The 18,045-nt window shown below is 37.8% G+C and overlaps 1 protein-coding gene across 1 annotated transcript in view; it reads right to left on the bottom strand.

Annotated features, from left to right (window-relative positions):
* The window catches only part of MTHFD2L (methylenetetrahydrofolate dehydrogenase (NADP+ dependent) 2 like), a 181,141-nt gene that overhangs the window by 30,999 nt on the left and 132,097 nt on the right, over positions 1-18,045 (bottom strand). The window contains exon 7 of the mRNA XM_004383311.2: positions 587-712. Coding sequence (XP_004383368.2) covers positions 587-712 — 126 coding nt within the window. The remainder of the gene's footprint in view (positions 1-586; positions 713-18,045) is intronic.

Raw genomic sequence — 18,045 nt, forward strand, 5'->3', positions numbered from 1 at the left:
CATTAGCTGCCTTATCTCCTTCGCTGGTCATAGACATTGTAGGCTAGCTCCTTGTTCTTTTTAAAGCACAATTCTATAAAGCAGAGAGCTGCCTAGATCTGAAATAGAGCTAGCGTTAGCAAACACCCTAAGATCCTTCCTGGCTCTTAGAGTGAAAGATTATATGAACGACTAAGTATAGAGTAAGATGATACTCCAAAAACTAAATAATGTCCAGGTCAACAAAGGCTAGCTGAATTCCTTCACTAAAAAAATTGCACTACAAGGAATTTGAACTCATAAAACCAGATGTTAATGGTGCAATTAGATTTACCTCTCAAGAAGGGAGGGAAGGAAAGAAGGAAGAAAGGAAGGAAATAAGGAAGGGAGGAAGGAAGGGAGGAGGAAGGGAGAGAAGAAGGGAGGGAGGGAGGGAGGAAGGAAGGATGGAAGTAATGGAGACAATAAACAAGTTTGATTACTTTTTTTTCCCTGTGATTAATAAGTTAACAATGCCGCCTCAGATAAACAGTTTCTCTTTCTACTATCAAAACACGCAAAGTAGAATCTGTTTTCTTCATTTATCAAAAAAAACTTAGTTTATTACCTTCAAAGTCCACATCTCCCACTAATCTTGTCTTTCCTGTCACTGGGTCTTGGAAGTAGTTGATGCCCACATCAATCACAGCTGCGCCTTCTTTAACCATATCAGATGTAATCAACTTGGGAATACCTGAAAGTAAACCAAAGTTGTGAAACACTCTGTATAATACTTAAACTATGCCTTTGATTATAACAAAGGTTTATACAGCTAATATTTTTGTTGTCATGGTTTTAAAAAAATACACAAAATACAAAGCTTCTAAGGATGAGGCCAACTGCATTTTGATCATTTCTGATCAAGCAGAAGAACAAAGAGTACTAAGGTAGCACATGAAGGTTTCTGTGGACAATATCCTCCCAGGAATTGCCCTCTGAAAGACAGCTTACCTGACTTTTCTATATATGGATGCAACCTTGAGCAGCATCCTTTTGTATCTCATGTACTATAAAGAGCATGGGGAGACTGTAGACATGAACAGGCTTCTGCTGAGGTAGAGTGGAGTGGCACAGAGTGAAAGAAACTTGGAAATTGGAGGCAGAGGAAAAGAAGGAAGGAAGGAGGGAGGGAGAAGGAAAGATAAAAAATGAGGATAATAATAATACGTATTTCCCAGGGTTGTGGTAAATTGCAAAGCGTCGTACACATGGGGCAACTCAAACACGAACTTCTATCTTGAGCTTTCCTATTATTTTTTTCTTGGTTTCTCTGATTCATTATCTTTGTATATGATGCTGAAAGGTGTAAGGTATAGGAAGCTCTCCTCACCAATGCTTCATTCCAGTTTGAAAGGTAACTCTACAGAGATCTTATGTCACCACCTGTTTCCTCTAACTACTTTCAAATTTTGTTTCAAATGCAAGAGTGCCAGCTAACAATGGCTAATGTCTCAGTGTTTTGTTTTGTTTTTAATGTTCAACTAACCATTCCAAACTTAGTGCCTTAAAACAACAATTTATTAGTATGCTTATGGCTCTGTGGGTTAACTGGGCTGGACTGTATGGAGCTTGCTTGGGTTTTTCATGTAGCTGGAGTCACATAGTGGCCAAGGCTGGAGTCACCTAAAGACAAAACTAGGCTGAGCATCCAAGATGGCTCCAGCATGGCTGGCAATTAATGCCGGTGGTCAGCTGAGAGCTTAGATAGGGTTGAGCTCAGCTAGGGTTGTTGACTGGAGCACATACGCATGGCCTCCCCATATGGCTTGGGCTTCTCACGTCCTGCCAGCTGCTTTCTAAAAGTGAGTGTTCCAAGGAAAGGAAGTAGAAGTTGCCAGTCTCTTAAGGCAAGAGCCTGGAAATGGGCACAATATCACTTTTGACACATATTATTGGTCAAGCAGTAACAGAGTCCACCCAAATTCAAGAGGAAGGAATAGAGACGCCACTTCTCGGTGCAAAGAAAATCAAAGAATCTGTGACCATCTTTATTCTGCCACAATGACCCTAGTGGGCAGCTGGTGGGCAGCTGTTTGGTAGGTGATTTATTTACTTTCATACTGTGTATTCCTTGCAGGAAGAGGGCCGCCTGTTGTGTTGTTAGAGGCTTTCCTCTAGTTTTGAAACTATCCATTTAAGAATTCCAGATAGCTAAAATGCCACCTTGTGACATGAATTTTAAGAGTTTAAAGGCTATAAATAAATGCTCATGGCCAAAATAGTTGTAGATATCTGATAGGCTCTTCAGTCACAAAATGATATAATCAAAGAGGTATCAGTGCTTGAGAAGTATTCCTTCCCTTATTTTCCTGTCCTGGTACATAGAAATTCATTCTTTTTATTGGTTTTACCATGTTGTTGTTGTTAGGTACCATCCAGTCAGTTCTGACTTGGGTCAGGTGCACATTAGTCCTTAGAGTGACATCTTTGCTTTTAACTCTTTAAAGAGGTCTTTTGAAGCAGATTTGCCCAGTGCAATGCATCCTTTGATTTCTTGACTGCTTCTTCCATGGATGTTGATTGTGGATCCAAGTAAAAAGAAATCCTTGACAACTTCAATCTTTTCTCCATTGATCATGGTGTTGCTTCTTGGTCCATTTGTGAGGATTTTCGTTTTATGTTGAGATGCAATCTATACCAGAGGCTGTGATCTTTGACCTTCATCAGTAGGTGCTTCAAGTCCTCTTCACTTTCAGCAAGCAAGGCTGTGTCATCTGCATATCGTAGGTTGTTAATAAGTCTTCCTCCAATCCTGATGCCGCGTTCTTCTTCATATAGTCCAGCTTCTTGGATTATTTGCTCAGCATACAGATTGAATAAGTATGGTGAAAGGATACAACCTCGAAGCACACCTTTCCTGATTTTAAGCCACACAGTATCCCCTAGTTCTGTTCAAATGACTGACTCTTGGTGTATGTACAGGTTTCTCATGAGCACAATTAAGTGTTCGAGAATTCCCATTCTTCACAATGTTATCCATAATTTGTTATGATCCATACAGTTGAATGCCTTGACACAGTCAATAAAACACAGGTAAACATATTTCTGGTAATCTCTGCTTTCAGCAAGGATCCGTCTGACATCAGTAATGATATCCCTGGTTCCACATCCTCTTCTGAATCCAGCTTGAATTTCTGGCAGTTCCCTGTCGATGTACTCCTGCATTCGCTTTTGGATGATCTTTAGCAAAATTTTACTTGTGTGTAATATTAATGATATTGTTCGGTAATTTCTGCATTCTGTTGGATCACCTTTCTTTGGAATGGGTACAAATATGGATCTCTTCCAGTCAGTTGGCCAGGTAGCTGTCTTCCAAATTTCTTGGCATAGACAAGTGAGCACTTCCAGCGCTGTGTCTGTTTGTTGAAACATCTCAATTGGTATTCTGTCAATTTCTAGAGCTTTGTTTTTTGCCAATGTTTTCAGTGCAGCTTGGACCTCTTCCTTCAGTGCCATCAGTTCTTGATCATATGCTACCTCCTGAAATGGCTGAATGCTGACCAACTCTTTTTGGTATAGTAACTCTGTGTATTCCTTCCACCTTCTTTTGATCCTTCCTGCATCATTTAGTATTTTCCCTGTAGAATCCTTCAATATTGCAATTCAAGACTTGAATTTTTTCTTCAGTTCTTTCAGCCTGAGAAATATCAGGCATGTTTTTCCCTTTTGGTTGTCTATCTTCAGGTCTTTACACATTTCATTATAATATTTTACTTTGTCTTCTCAAGCCACCCTTTGAAATATTATGTTTAGCTCTTTTGCTGCATCATTCTTCCTTTTGCTTTGGCTACTTGTGTTCAAGATCAAGTTTCAGAGTCTCTTCCAACATCCATTTTGGTCTTCTCTTTCTTTCCTGTCTTTTTAATGACCTCTTGCTTTCTTCATGTATGATGACCTCGATGTCATTCCACAACTCGTCTGGTCTTCAGTCATCACTGTTCAATGCGTCAAATCTGTCCTTGAGGTGGTCTCTAAATTCAGGTGGGATATACTCAAGGTCGTATTTTGGCTCTTGTGGACTTATTCTAATTTTCTTCAATTTCAGCTTGAACTTGCATATGAGCAACTGATGTTCTGTTCCACAGTTGGCCCCTGGCCTTGTTCTGACTGATGATATTGTGCTTTTCCATTGTCTGTTTCCACAGATGTAGTCGATTTGATTCCTGCATATTCCATCTGGCAAGGTCCATGTGTATAGTCACCGTTTATGTGGTTGAAAAAATTTACCTGCAATGAAGAAGTCGTTGGTCTTGCAAAATTCTATAATGCGTTTTCCAGCATTGTTTCTATCATCAAGGCCATATTTTCCACCTACTGATCCTTCTTGTTTCCAGCTTTCATATTCCAACCGCCAGTAATTGTCAGTGCATCTTGATTGCATGTTTGATCAATTTCAGACTGCATAAGTTGGTAAAAATCTTTAATTTCTTCATCCTTGGCCTTAGTGGTTGGTGAGTAAATTTGAATGATAGTTGTATTAACTGGTCTTCTTTGTAGGCGTATGGGTATTATCCTATTACTGACGGTGTTTTACTTCAGGATAGATTTTGAAATGTTCTTTTTGACGATGTACACAACGCCATTCCTCTTCAATTTGTCATTCCTGGCATAGTAGACCATATGATTGTCTGATACTGAATATTGTTCTAAAGATATTCATAGAATCCTGTTTCTTCTTGGCATTCAATAAAAAAAAAAGTGGTATCCTACCACTTTTGTCATTAAAATTAAGTTTTGAGCATTTCCTATCTCATTAATTATTTGAAAACTAAAAGCTGTATAAAATAATTTATTATATGCATGATAATAAATTATTTTTCTCCGTTCTATTTCCAATATTTTGTTATTATAAATAATGCAATAATGATTTATGTACAGAAATCTATAGATAATTTCTTAATTACAGCATCAAATTTGATAAAATTTTAAACTGAAGCCTTATTAACATGATGGAAAAATGTGGGCTGGATGAAAATACTTATTGGTAGTGTTACAACTGGTTAAAAAACATATTCCAAAGGTATTTATTGGTCAATGCATGTGTAAAGAGGTCTATTGTGGTCCTCTATGAAAAGTATTTGGTCATATAATTTTCCAAATTTTTACAAACAATTTAGAACAACACATTGGCATTGTGTCGGTTATCTTATCTTTGCCCTCCCTTAGGTCCATTTTCCACCCTACTTATACCAGGGGTAGGGCTGATCTTTACAAAGATCTTATATGCTTCCTGTCTTCTTGGAACACTGTCATGGCCATGAGAACAAGTACAAGCTAGCCTACTGAAGGATGTAAGGCCTATGTAGGAGAGCTGAGTCATTCCCAGCTGAGGCCATCCTAGATGAGTCAGCCCTCAACCACCCTATCAGCTGGTGGCTGATGCTTGAGTAAGCCCAGTCAAGATCAGCAGAGACAAGCCAAGTCACCATAACTGCTAGCTGAATGACAGACTCATCAGAAATTTAAAAAAAAAAAAAAAAAGGTTGTTATTTAAAGCCACTGAGTTTTGGGATGATTTTTCATACAGCAGTAGCTGCATAACCCATATTTGTAAATGACATAAAATTGGATAGAATAGTTAGAAGGTTGTCACTTTGGAATGATGATGATAGACTATAAGTAGCAAGAAGGATATGAAAGGGGATAAATGTATAAATGTGACCAGGTGCCATACTTAATTAAAAATCATTATGGCTGAAAGTGGAGAAAATACTGAATTTGTCAAGGATTTCATTTTACTTGGATCCATAATCTACCTCCATGGAAACAGCAGTCAAGAAATCAAATGACATATTGCATTGGGCAAATCTGCTACAAAAGACCTCTTTAAAGTGTTAAAAAGCAAAGATGTCATCTTGAGGACTAAGGTGCACCTGACCCAAGGCATGGTATTTTCAGTTGCCTCATATGCATGTGAAAGCTGGACAATGAATAAGGAAGACTGAAGAAGACTTAATGCCTTTGAATTACCGTGTTGCTGAAGAATATTGAAAATAACATGGACCGCCAGAAGAACGAACAAATCTCTCTTGGAAGAAGTATAGCCAGAATGCTCCTTAGATGCGAGGATGACAAGACTATGTCTCACATACTTTGGACATGTTATCAGGAGGGATCAGTACCTAGACAAGGACATCATGCTTGGTAAAGTAGAGGATCATGGAAAAAGAGGAAGACCCTCAACGAGATGGATTGACACAGTGGCTGCAATAGGTTCTTACATAGTGCCATGGATTGAATCGTGTCCTCTCAAAACATCTGTCAACTTGGCTGGGTCATGATTCCCAGTATTGTACGATTGTGTACCATTTTGTAATCTGATGTGATTTCCCTGTGTGTTGTAAACTCTATCACTATGATGTAATAAGATGGATTAGCAGCAGTTATACTGATGAGGACTACAAGATTAGATAGTGTCTTAAGCCAATCTATTTTGATATATAAAAGAGAGAAGCGAGCAGAGACACATGGGAACCTCATACCACCAAGAAAGCAGTGGTGGGAGCAGAGTGCATCCTTTGGACCTAAGGTTGCTGTACAGAGATTGATGACACGGACCTTCCTCCAGAGCTGACAGAGAAAGCGTTCCCCTGGTGCTGACGCCCTGAATTTTGGATTTGTAGCCTACTGGACTGTGAGAGAATAAACTTCTCTTTGCTAAAGCCATCCACTTGTGGTATTTCTGTTATAGCAGCACTAGATGACTAAGACACATAGCACTATTGTGAGGATGGCACACTACTGGGCAGAGTTTCCTTCTGTTGTATGTAGGGTCACTATGAGTTGGAACTGACTGAATGGGACCTAACGACAACAAATATATGTATATATATTTTGAAGTTAAAAATCTACATTGATTTCAAATGAAAATTTCCTATGGGTTGAAAATCTTTTTGCTATGATAGTTCCATGGAAACCTAACCTAATTTCTTATATAATCTGAAGGCTCAAGCATTATATGTTAGAACAGTAACCATTCATACCCACATAGTTTACTGTCTACATTAACATGACTTTACTATTCTACTATCTTCTTCAACATGACTTTTTTTATTCCAGAAAGCACTTGCCCAGAAAAATAAAAGTTACAAATAATTTTATCATTGAAGAACTTTTTTTTATTGTACTTTAGATGGTTTACAGAACAGTTTCTCATTAGTTAGTACGCATATTGTTTTATGACAATGGTTAACAACCCCACGACATGTCAACAGTGTCCCTTCTCAAACTTGAGTTCCCTATTACCAGCTTTCCTGTCCCCTCCTGCCTTCTAGTCCTTGTCCCTGGACTGTTGTGCCCCATTAGTCTCATTTTGTTTTATGGGGCTGTCTTATCTTCGGCTGAACATTAAACCTAGGGAGTGACTTCATTACTGAGCTAAAAGAGTGTCCAGGGGCCATACTCTCGGGGTGTCTCCAGTCTCTGACAGGCCAGGAAGTCTGGTCTTTTTTTGTGAGCTAGAATTTTGTTCTACGTTTTTCTCCAGCTCTGTCCAAGAACCTCTGTTGTCATCCTGGTCAAAGAAGTCAGTGATGGTAGCCAGGCACCATCTAGTTATACTGGACTCAGTCTGGTGGAGGCTGTGGTAGCTGTGGGCCATTAGTCCTTTGGACTAATCTTTCCTTGTATCTTGTTTTCTTCATTCTCCCTTGCTCCCAAAGGAGTGAGACCAGTGGAGTATCTTAGATGGCTGCTCACAGGCTTTATAAACTGTGTTATGCCAATTGAGCTAGATGTTCCCCGAGACCACGGTCCCCACAGCCCTCCGCCCAGCAATTTAGTCCCTCCGGGAATTTGGATGTGTCTATGGAGCTTCCGTGACTTGTACAAGTTGTGCTGGCTTCCTCAGTATTGTGTATTGTCTTAACCCTTGCTGAAGAACTTATTGAAAAACTAATTTTAATGAACATCAAACTTACTGACTTTTCAGTAGATAGTTTCAAATGACTGTTTACTCTCCAAGACTCCTAGACACCCTTGCTTCAAAACTGTCCGCACCAATTCTAAATTTTACATCATAATTCTTACCCAATTCTAATCAAGCCCCCACATTAAAATATTTGCCTTAAAACAAAACCCAACATGTCATAAATATCCCAACGTTGCTCCTATATCCACAAGTTGTTGCTAAGATAAAGTGGCTCTCCAGGAAAAAAAAAATCTGATTTGTAGTATTTGGTGATTTCCATGGCTGACTTCAAACTACGAACTGGCATCACTGAACAATGGCGTGGGGAAGAGATGTTCACAAGCCAAGGAGCTGGCTCCAAAACACCACTGGTAATAAGACTCTGTCAGGGCAAAGATCTCCCACACTGCAGTAAATATAAACTCAGACTTGTGATCAATGGGTTGTTGGCATGATATTTTGGGGGAGTTAGCAGTCAACAATTTTGAGGGTCATGAAGAGCTAATCAAAAATGTCTCTTAGCTCATGTTCCAAGACTCAACTCAAAAACTGCCACACATCTGTGGCCCCTTGAGCCTTGTGCTATTGTGTGTGTATGTGGAGAGTTGGGGGGAAGATGGTCTCTCAGATTGTGATGATGAGCTCCTAATTCTTTTAGTTAAAACTCTTCAAATGCTGAGTTTATTTTGTCTTCTAGGAAGAAGTAACCCTTTTAAGGAATCCTTTGATTATCTGATCAAATTAGAAGAACTTTCATCCTTGGTATTAATCTCATTACTAACAACACCATTCGTCTCTGTCTTTGCCTTTTTTTTTGTATGTCTATCAGAGGAAAGTTCACAGGAAGAGGATGAGTGTAGCCTGATAAATCTATTCCTCAATCTGACCCTGAAAACTGAGAGGCTCAGCAGTTTTCTGCAGAACTTTGGAAAATCCTTTGGAAAAACATGGCCTTAGGTCAATTAACAAAATTTTATGAGAACTTTCCTCAGTCTTGTGTTGTTTTGTCTGTGAAACTTCTCCAAACCTTTTTGCCTGTGGGGAACTGTAAATTAATCAGGTTTGCAATTGAGAAGGCTCAGCCACTAGGCTGAAGCACAAGGTACAAAAGTGACACTTTCAACTGACCACTTGGAGGCTATCCTGGATTTGCCTGAATCTAAACCTAAGCCCATCCCTCCTCTGATATAGACTCCTGCTTCTTGTATGTATTCACAGCATAACTCAAATTCTTAAATTTATCTTTCTAAATGGCATAATTTTACCAAGGATAATTTAGAATTACAATAGCCATTTTTTTAAAGATGGCTTTAGATCAACTCTTCATAAAAACTAAAATACTCGTTTGAAGTGTGCCTTAGATAATAAAGGAATAAAATTCCAAATAGCCAATGATATGCATTTTTTAACTGGCATGAGGAAGCAAACAAAAGTATTCAGATTTCAAAATTATTCCCTAGGAGAAAAAAGCGAAAAACAATATAATCTCTCTTAGATTCCTCCAAATGACAACATGAATCTAATGGCATTTATCTTATTATTCCTCTTCCCTCAGCCTATGTTCCTCTGTTTCCTTCTAGCTGTTCCCTTTTCCTTCTCCTTGGCCAGAAACCCCCAAAGCCCAGTCACCTCAGAAAGATAAACTCCCTCATAACAGGGAAAAACCTCTTACTGTTGGTTTTAAGACCAAGGCTTGTTCTGAGCTGAAATCCAGTGTTAAAAATTTTCCAAAGCCTAGACAAAATAGAATTTGAAGAGGAATTAAAAATAGTCTAGGAACACATAATCCAGGGCTCTCAGATCTTTATCAATTAGTTCATACATTCAGATGCAAATAGAATCCAATGGAAGAATTAGAAGACCACAAGTTGCATAAGAAATCAGAGAGGTTTAGAAAAGCTGCAGATGTTGGGCAAGGTCTTTTGGAAGTTATCACCAAAATCATTCCTGCGAACATAGATGGGACTCTGATTCAGTCCTGTAAGTAAAGAAAGGATCAATCCCTTGGAGAATTCAGAGAGAGGCTCTTTAATATTGGGAGGCAGCATTCAGACATAAATTCTGATGCAGATGTGACCACAGGTCTCTGCTCACTTTTTGTGAATGACTTTAAGCCAGAAATAGAAGATTTAATATGCTAGAAGAACGAAAATGGGAAACAGTCCCATTTTCAGACCTCCAGCACCTTGCTGAACATTTTGAAAGAGCCTTCGAACAACAACAAAAGAATAAATTTATGGTCTTATAGATAAAACTAAATGCCCCCCAACCATTAAACACGAAGAAGAAGGAATGTCTTGATAAAGACTCTTGTAGATACTGTAAACAGAAAGAACACTGGCCAAAAAACGAACAAATTCTGAAATAAGCGAACAATGAAAATGCTTTGAGGAGTAATCAAGTGCCCAATTTCCCACATTATCCTTTAATTCTCAAGGACAAATTCCTCACATTAAAGGACAATCTTGCAAGTTTTTCATTGATACAAGTACTGCATTATTAATCTTAAACCCTACTACTCTTACTTAACATGTTCCTTGCAGTAAGCAACTCAGGAGGTGAGTATCTTTAATAATCCCCTGACATTGCCCGTGTCCTGGCCCATATCAAAGGTACAGTCTTTTCTCCTCTGTGATACCACATCTGTTAACTTGATAGGGAAGGATGTATTGTGAAAATGGAATTGCCCGGTTAAATGACAGCCTGATGGTCTCTTTCTTCAAATCCTAAGGACTCCCTATACGTAACAGGCTCATAGCTAATTTGGACGTTGACTTACTAGTACTTTTGTGTCGAAAAAAAGCCCAAACTGACGATCTTAAAGAGGTGCCAGAGTGTTTATGGGTAAAACTTTTACTGGTATAGGCAGGATTATTGGGGCTGAACCCTCAAGGCTCAGATTGACCTTTTTAAACTTCTATCCAAACTTGCACAATACCCTCTTAAACCAGAGGCTATGGAAAGATAAAAGCTAACAGAGAACAGACCAGTTTTTATTACATACATCTTCCCTTTCAAAAATCCCAATGGGTAGGCTACAGATTCATCCAGGACCTTAGGCATAAATGGAATATTCACTCCCTGCTTCCCTATAGTAGCAAACTCAAATTATATTTTATCTTTAGTGTCTCCTCAGGCTGTATATTTTACTTCTTACATCTGTATTTTGTATTCTTTATCTTATATCTGTGTTCGGTTTTCTTTAATCCCTTTAGATCAAAATAAGCAATACTTGTTTGCCTTCTTCTAGATATCAACACTACCTGGTCTGCCCTAGGAGTATACTAAGGCACCCTCATACTTTTCTCAAGTCCCCAACCAGGACCTTAAGGATCTGAAATATCTCTGTAATTCTACTCTTATTGCTCAAATAAGAATTTGGGGTAATCGTATATTTCAGAAGACAAGCATCAGACTCTGAATTTGAAGTTTATAACAGTTTAAAGTACTTTTCTGTTATGCTGGTCCATCAGCAGATGCATTCCTGAAGTATACAAAGAATAAGAAACATTACAAGTGCAATAAACTAGATGTTAGATTTTACAGAAATATTTGCTGTTGCAAACTTCTAATTTGGTACTTACTACTTTTCAAAACTCTCATATTTATTGTCTAGGTTTCTAGTAAAACATATCAACTTTAAATTCTGAGCCATTCTGTAATATCTGGAATGGAATTGTTACATATTTATAATGTCATCATAAAAAAAATCTAGCTTACAAATATAATCTGCAAATTATATTTACAGTAAATTATATTTAGCAATATATTACACTAAAGTCCAAGGCAGGTTTCTGGAAATAGGCTTGTTGTTGTTTTTTCCACAAGCCAATTAATCCATCTACGAATTTATGTGTGGCAGAAGAAAAAGGTCTGTTAATGCAGAATATCAAAAGTAATCGGCACAATTATTTTAGAATAAAATATCCTCATCAGGGAAATAAGTGAGATTTCTGATTCATCTAAGATTTCTCTGCTGTGGATGGAAATCTCTTTGACTGATTAAGTAGACTAACCAATGGATGATCTACTAAGAATAATATTACTTCAAGGGTTATGTCTTTCTTATCAGGTGACTGCAAATCTGCTGTTTCGTGATGCCTCACATGGAAAATAGGAAATAAATCACCAGCGCTGTCTTAGCAAACATGCTGAACAGAAATAACAATTTATAAATAATACTAACATCTAAAGCACACAGGGCTTTATCCTACACCCAAGAAGCTACGTTTTCCTTAATATGAAGGTATAACCATTACCCCTTGAGCAAGTGTGAGGATATATCCTTATTATCACCAATTAGAGCTCCAACTGGGTATTTTTCATAAGTCCACTTGATGATCCCAGAATTAAGTTCACATAAATTAAAAAAGAATAAATTAATCCCTTCCCTATGGGTCCTCCTATCATAGTCATCTTTAAGTCACTATGAAATGGCTCAATCAAGGCATTCTGATAAAAGGTAGCACAGTATTTACACATCACTTTAATTAGTAGAGTTCAAAGGACTGTGCAAACATTATCTAATTAAACTTCACAACAATTCAGTGAAGCAAGAGAAGGTTTACCCATTATCCTCATTCACAGAAAAGGAATTCTGAGGTGCTGAGAGGATAAATGATTTCTCAGTTTCACAATGATGAGTCAGAGGTGCTGGCAACAAAACCAGAACTCTTGTTCAGATATAAAAGTAACACCATGGAAATGCTTATTCAGGTGGATCACTCCTTCAGCTGGAAGTTGTTGTACTTAAATAACAAGAGTAATTGCAATGGAATTTGTATAAAAGTATATGTTTCTTTCTAGATTAGAAAAACTTTTTTCAGTATTATTTGCTTTAGAGATAGTCCTACCATGGCCAAATGCATCCTAGCTAAATAGTGCCTATATTAGTAGTTAAGAGTACCTCAGTATCTTCCCACAAGGGACTGTGTTATTTCTAGGAATCCTCAAGAAATGTTGACAAATCAGAAAGTCAGTGGTAATGACCACAGAGCATGTCCTGTTCTTCTTGTTTTTCCCTGGCTTCTTTAATTCCTCTCTGATGCTTGTATGGCTATAGTGCCTGTCATGAGAATAATGTCCCTGCCAAGTACAGTTGCTGGATGCTCCCAAAGTTTTTGATCCTTGGGGTTCCAGGATAGTACTTGGTTCCTTACAGAGATGAGGGCCATCAGGGTTCTGTTCTGTGACACATTTGATCATCTGGAGTCCCTTTGTTGTTGGAAATTTATAGCACCACTCTTGAGTAGTTCCATCAACTTCTGCCTTGAATCCTTTCTCTGCAAAGTCTAAGGGACCTGTCAGGGCCTTCTTTTCTTTCCATCAGCCAAACCTTGCTCTCTGCAAATAAACACTGGTGCATTTGGGGCATAGGGTACAGGTTGGGAAAAGTGGGGGCAATAAGCTGGGGTCTACAATTCCAGCAGCCATGTTATACATAGAGTGTTAAGGCTCAATAGAAAGTGTTTCAAACATGTCTATTTAAAGAACCATTTCTTTAAATGAAAAATGTTTATGAAGCTCAGTATGTAAAAATGATCAAAGCAAGGAGAGCTATAATACGAGTAGTCCTTGACTTATGATGTATTTGAGTTAAGAATAAATGCATTTAAGACTGTGGTTTTTTTTTTTTGTACATCTTATTGTTAGTAATATGTACTACATACAATGTTGCAGCACATAATTTGCTGATGTTATCATTCTCAGATGTCCACTTGTAGATGTTCAATGTTATGATCTACTGTTTGAAACACTGCCATATATAGCAGGCAATAACTAAAACTAAAAAAAAAAAGTATTCGATTTACATCAGAACTGACTTACAACTGATGGAGTCATCAGAATGGAACCCCATCATAAATCGAGGACTACCCGTAGTTGAAAAGTGAAGGTGGAGTTGGGGGAGCTCTGCAACCAGCCAAATGCCCCTTAGGTTCCTCAGAGCCCAGTTGGAAAACCAATGAGTCCAATGCTTTTGTGTTAAAAGATGTAGCTTCTAAAGGCCAGAAAATCTAGACAATCCATATAAATGGGGCCTGATAATATTTAGGAAATACTAATTTTTTTTTTTCTAAATCCTTGGTATTTTATCTAAGTCTTAGACCTTCTCCTTGTCCACTTCCTTTGAGCATTTAAGCAGCAGCTAAGCCATTCTGTGTTCACTGACTCAGAGATCAAAGGCAAGCAGAGAAGAAAGGACTTATTCCCTGGCTTCCGGATTTCAAAAGCCTAGGACTTTGGAAGTACCGAAGGGACTCAAACTAGAAAATAGGAGAGGTGAGTAGGAAAAGGCAAGAGAGTTGGAGAATGGTAAGAGCTTAGAATTAAGAGGTTCCCAAGGAGAGTGTACCAGTCAATTTGCCCTGGGCTGTGCCTTGGAGAGTTGGCAAAAACCCAGTATTGGTTTGTGATATCCAAAAACAAAACTCTTTTCCACATAGACTATGTAGAAGTTGGAAAAATGACATGGCCTCAAATAATTAATGAATGTAAGGAGGGTCTATGAAGATGCCTTAGACATTTTCTTAGCATTTCTCGTGTACCCAAGAGTGACATGGAAGTAGCAAAGAGATAAAGTCACTGGACATAAAAAGGCAGATGGACAGAAATGGATAGGCTATTGGCAGAGGACTGGATGAAATGATGGATATTTTACTGGGTGCCAGTTTAGAAACATAATAAACCAATTGCTGTCAAGTTGATTTCAACTCATGGTGACCCAATGTGTGTCCAAGTAGAACTGTGTTCCACAGGATTTTCAACGGCTGCGACCTTTTGGATATAGATCACCAGGCCTTTCTTTCGTGGTGCTTCTTGTTAGATTCAAACTGCCAACTTTTATGGTTAAGAAATTTAATAGTGAGACCTAAACGCCCGTCTTGGTACTTACAATGAACCTAAGGGAAGACAGAAGCGAAGTCCAAATAGTTAAAGATTGAATTTCTACTGCTTCCAACTAACTTTTCAAAGACATTAATGAAATGGTCAATAAAGATTGGTGAGGGGGTGGTACAGCAGATATGTAAGGATACATTGGTCTGGATAATATGTCACCAAATAACTGGAATATTTTTAGAAATAAATCAGATCTACAAATACTATATTATCAAGCATAAATAACTGCCTTTAACATATTTAAAATACTTTGGAAGAGCAAAAAAACAGGGCATTGCTTGTTAAAAGAAAAAAAAAGTAATGAAGACCCCATGTCTGCATATTAGACAAACTACATTTTTCCCTTCCTCACCACGTAAAGTATTAGTCTAGAAATCTTGCCAGACCAATGTAAATATGTTGTTGTTGTTGAGTTGGCTTCGAATCATGGTGACTTTATTTATATATATAACAGAACATAGCTTGGCCTGGTCCTGTGCCAACTTCATGATCATTTGGATGTTTGAGTCTATTGTCGTGGCTATTGTGTCAATCCATCTCATTGAGTGTTTCCCTCATTTTTGCTGACCCTCTCCTTTACCAAACATGATGTCCTTTTCTAATGATTGTCTTTCCTGATGACGTGTCCAAAGTAAGCAAGACGAAGTCTCGCTATCCTTGCTTCTAAGGAGGATTCTGGTTGTATTTCTTCTAAGACTGATCTGTTGTTTATTCCTTTGGCAGTCCACAGTATACTTAATATTATTCACCAACACCACAGTTTGAATGTATCAGTTCTTCCGTCTTCCTTTTTCATTGTCCAGCTTTCACATGCAGATGAGGCAACTGAAAAGACCATGGCTTGGGTCAGGTGCACCTTAATCATACAAGTAACTTCTTTGTTTTTTAAGACTTTAAAAAGTTCTTTTGCAGCAGATTTGCCCAATGCAATACATCATTGGACTTCTTAACTGACTGCTGCTTCCAAGGACATTGATTCTTGATTCAAGTAGGATGAAACTGTTGACAACTTCCATTTTTTCTCCAAATGTTGGTATAGACAATGTTAAAATTACTTAAATTTTGCCATAGAGAATGTTTTTGTCATGAGTAATCTTAAGAATCTAAATGAGTAAAATAGTAATTTGCTATACTATACAATATGATGAAGCAAATTACTATTTTACTCATTTATATGTTTAAGATTACCCCAGACAAAAATGTTAGCCATGGCAAGTTTTAAGTACTTGTGTAGCTTCCTTCTTCCATGGCCAGTATCTAGGCTCAGGTTCAGATCTCAGGCTCTACAGCTTAACACCTGGGTAATCCTACACAAGTACTTACCTAAGCCTCAGTTTCTTATCTGTATATTTAGGATAATAACATAAGACTGGCTAGAGAACTAAACGAAATGTTGTATATAAAGTACTTAGCATATTGTCTGGCACATAGAAAATATCCTATACGTGCTCAGGATATGCCAAAGTTATTCATATAGTATCCTGGACAAAGTATTTTGGAAGAAAAGAAATTTACTCTACATGGATGTGTTATTATGTATTGAATTGTATCCCCCCAAAATATGTGTCGAAATCCTAACTCCTGTACACATGGATGTAATCCCATCTGTGAATAGGATTTTCTTTGTGACATTAATGAGGTAATATCAGTGTAGGGTGTGTTTTAAGCTAATTATTTTTGAGATATAAAAGGAGTAGATTAGTCACAGAAGCAAGCAAGCACAAATGGGTGATAGGTAGATGCCACGTGGAGATCTTCAAGGAACCCTAGAAGAAAGGATTTTGCCCCAGAATGGATAGAGAGACTTTCCCTAGAGCCAGTGCCCTGAATTTGGACTTCTAGCCTCCTAAACTGAGAAAATAAATTTCTGTTCATTAAAGCCACCTACTTGTGGTATTTCTGTTATAGCAGCACTAAGAAACTAAAAAATACATTAATATAACACATTAAACATGTTATAATATGGTATTTTTCAAACTGTGAGTTGAGAAGGACATCATGCTTGGTTAAGAAGAGGATCAGTGAAAGAGAGGAAGACCCTTAATGAGATGGATTGACACAGTGGCTGCAATGACGGGCTCAAGCATAGCAATGATTGTGAGGATAGTGCAGGACCGGGCAGTGTTTTGATCCGTTGTACATAGGGTCACTGTGAGTTGGAACTTACTCGATGGCACCTAATAACGACAACAACAACTGGTAATAAAACAATTGGTGGCAATCAGCATATTTTAAAAAAGAAATAGCATAGCATAGCACAGCATAAATCAAAGACATAAATAAGGGTAAATATTGTTTGTAAGACTTGTGTTGTTTTATATATGTATATGCAAGCATAAAGTAATGATGTGTGCTATATATTGCATTAAAGTCCTGAATTATTTATTTCACCTGTTTCCATACCCCTTGTATGTAACTTTGCAGTTCCTTTCACTAATGAGGTGGAGTCTGTTTTCCCCTATTTTTAATCTGAGCCTGGCCAAAGGAGTCATCTGGTCAATAGAAAAGGAACAAACGACAATGTGCCAATTCTAAACTTGGCCTCAAGAGTTCTTGCATGCTTTCACTTGCCCTTTGGCACTTCTGCCATTCCCATGAGAAGGTCACACGTGGGCCTTTATGCTGGTCCTAGGATGAGAGACACGTGGAACAGCTAAGGTGCAAGACCTAAGCCCAGACAAAAGCAGAGTCTCAGCTGACTCCTAGTTGCATAAGAAAGCCAGCCAATCTACAAATACATGAATGAATCAATCCAAGATCAGCTGAGCTAGTGGGATGACAGCCTGCCAAACCACAGACTTGTAAGTTATAATGATACTACTTTAAGCCACTTTACTTTGCCATGGTTTGTTCCACAGCAATAATATGGAGTAAAAATTATTTTTAACTATTGGTCACAACAAAAACACTTGAAATATACTGGATAGAAAATACATACTCTATCAATTATAATGTATTACATATACATGCAGTGAATTTATTTTCCAATGGATCCCTAATATGTCCTCATATGATAATATAAAAGGTCTCTTACTACTCCTTCAAATTACTGTGCATCGAAACTTCTCATTCATAATGCCAAATAAAAATCACTTCTCTGGAAATTTAAACAATACAGAAAAGTACAAAAAAGAAAATAAAAACCACCCATATTGGCACTATGCAAATTCAACCAATAGAAATGCTCTGGCATATTTACTTCAAGTTTTTTTTTCTAAGTT

This window comes from Trichechus manatus, unplaced genomic scaffold, assembly GCF_000243295.1.
Source record: "Trichechus manatus latirostris isolate Lorelei unplaced genomic scaffold, TriManLat1.0 scaffold00108, whole genome shotgun sequence".
NCBI lineage: Eukaryota > Metazoa > Chordata > Mammalia > Sirenia > Trichechidae > Trichechus > Trichechus manatus.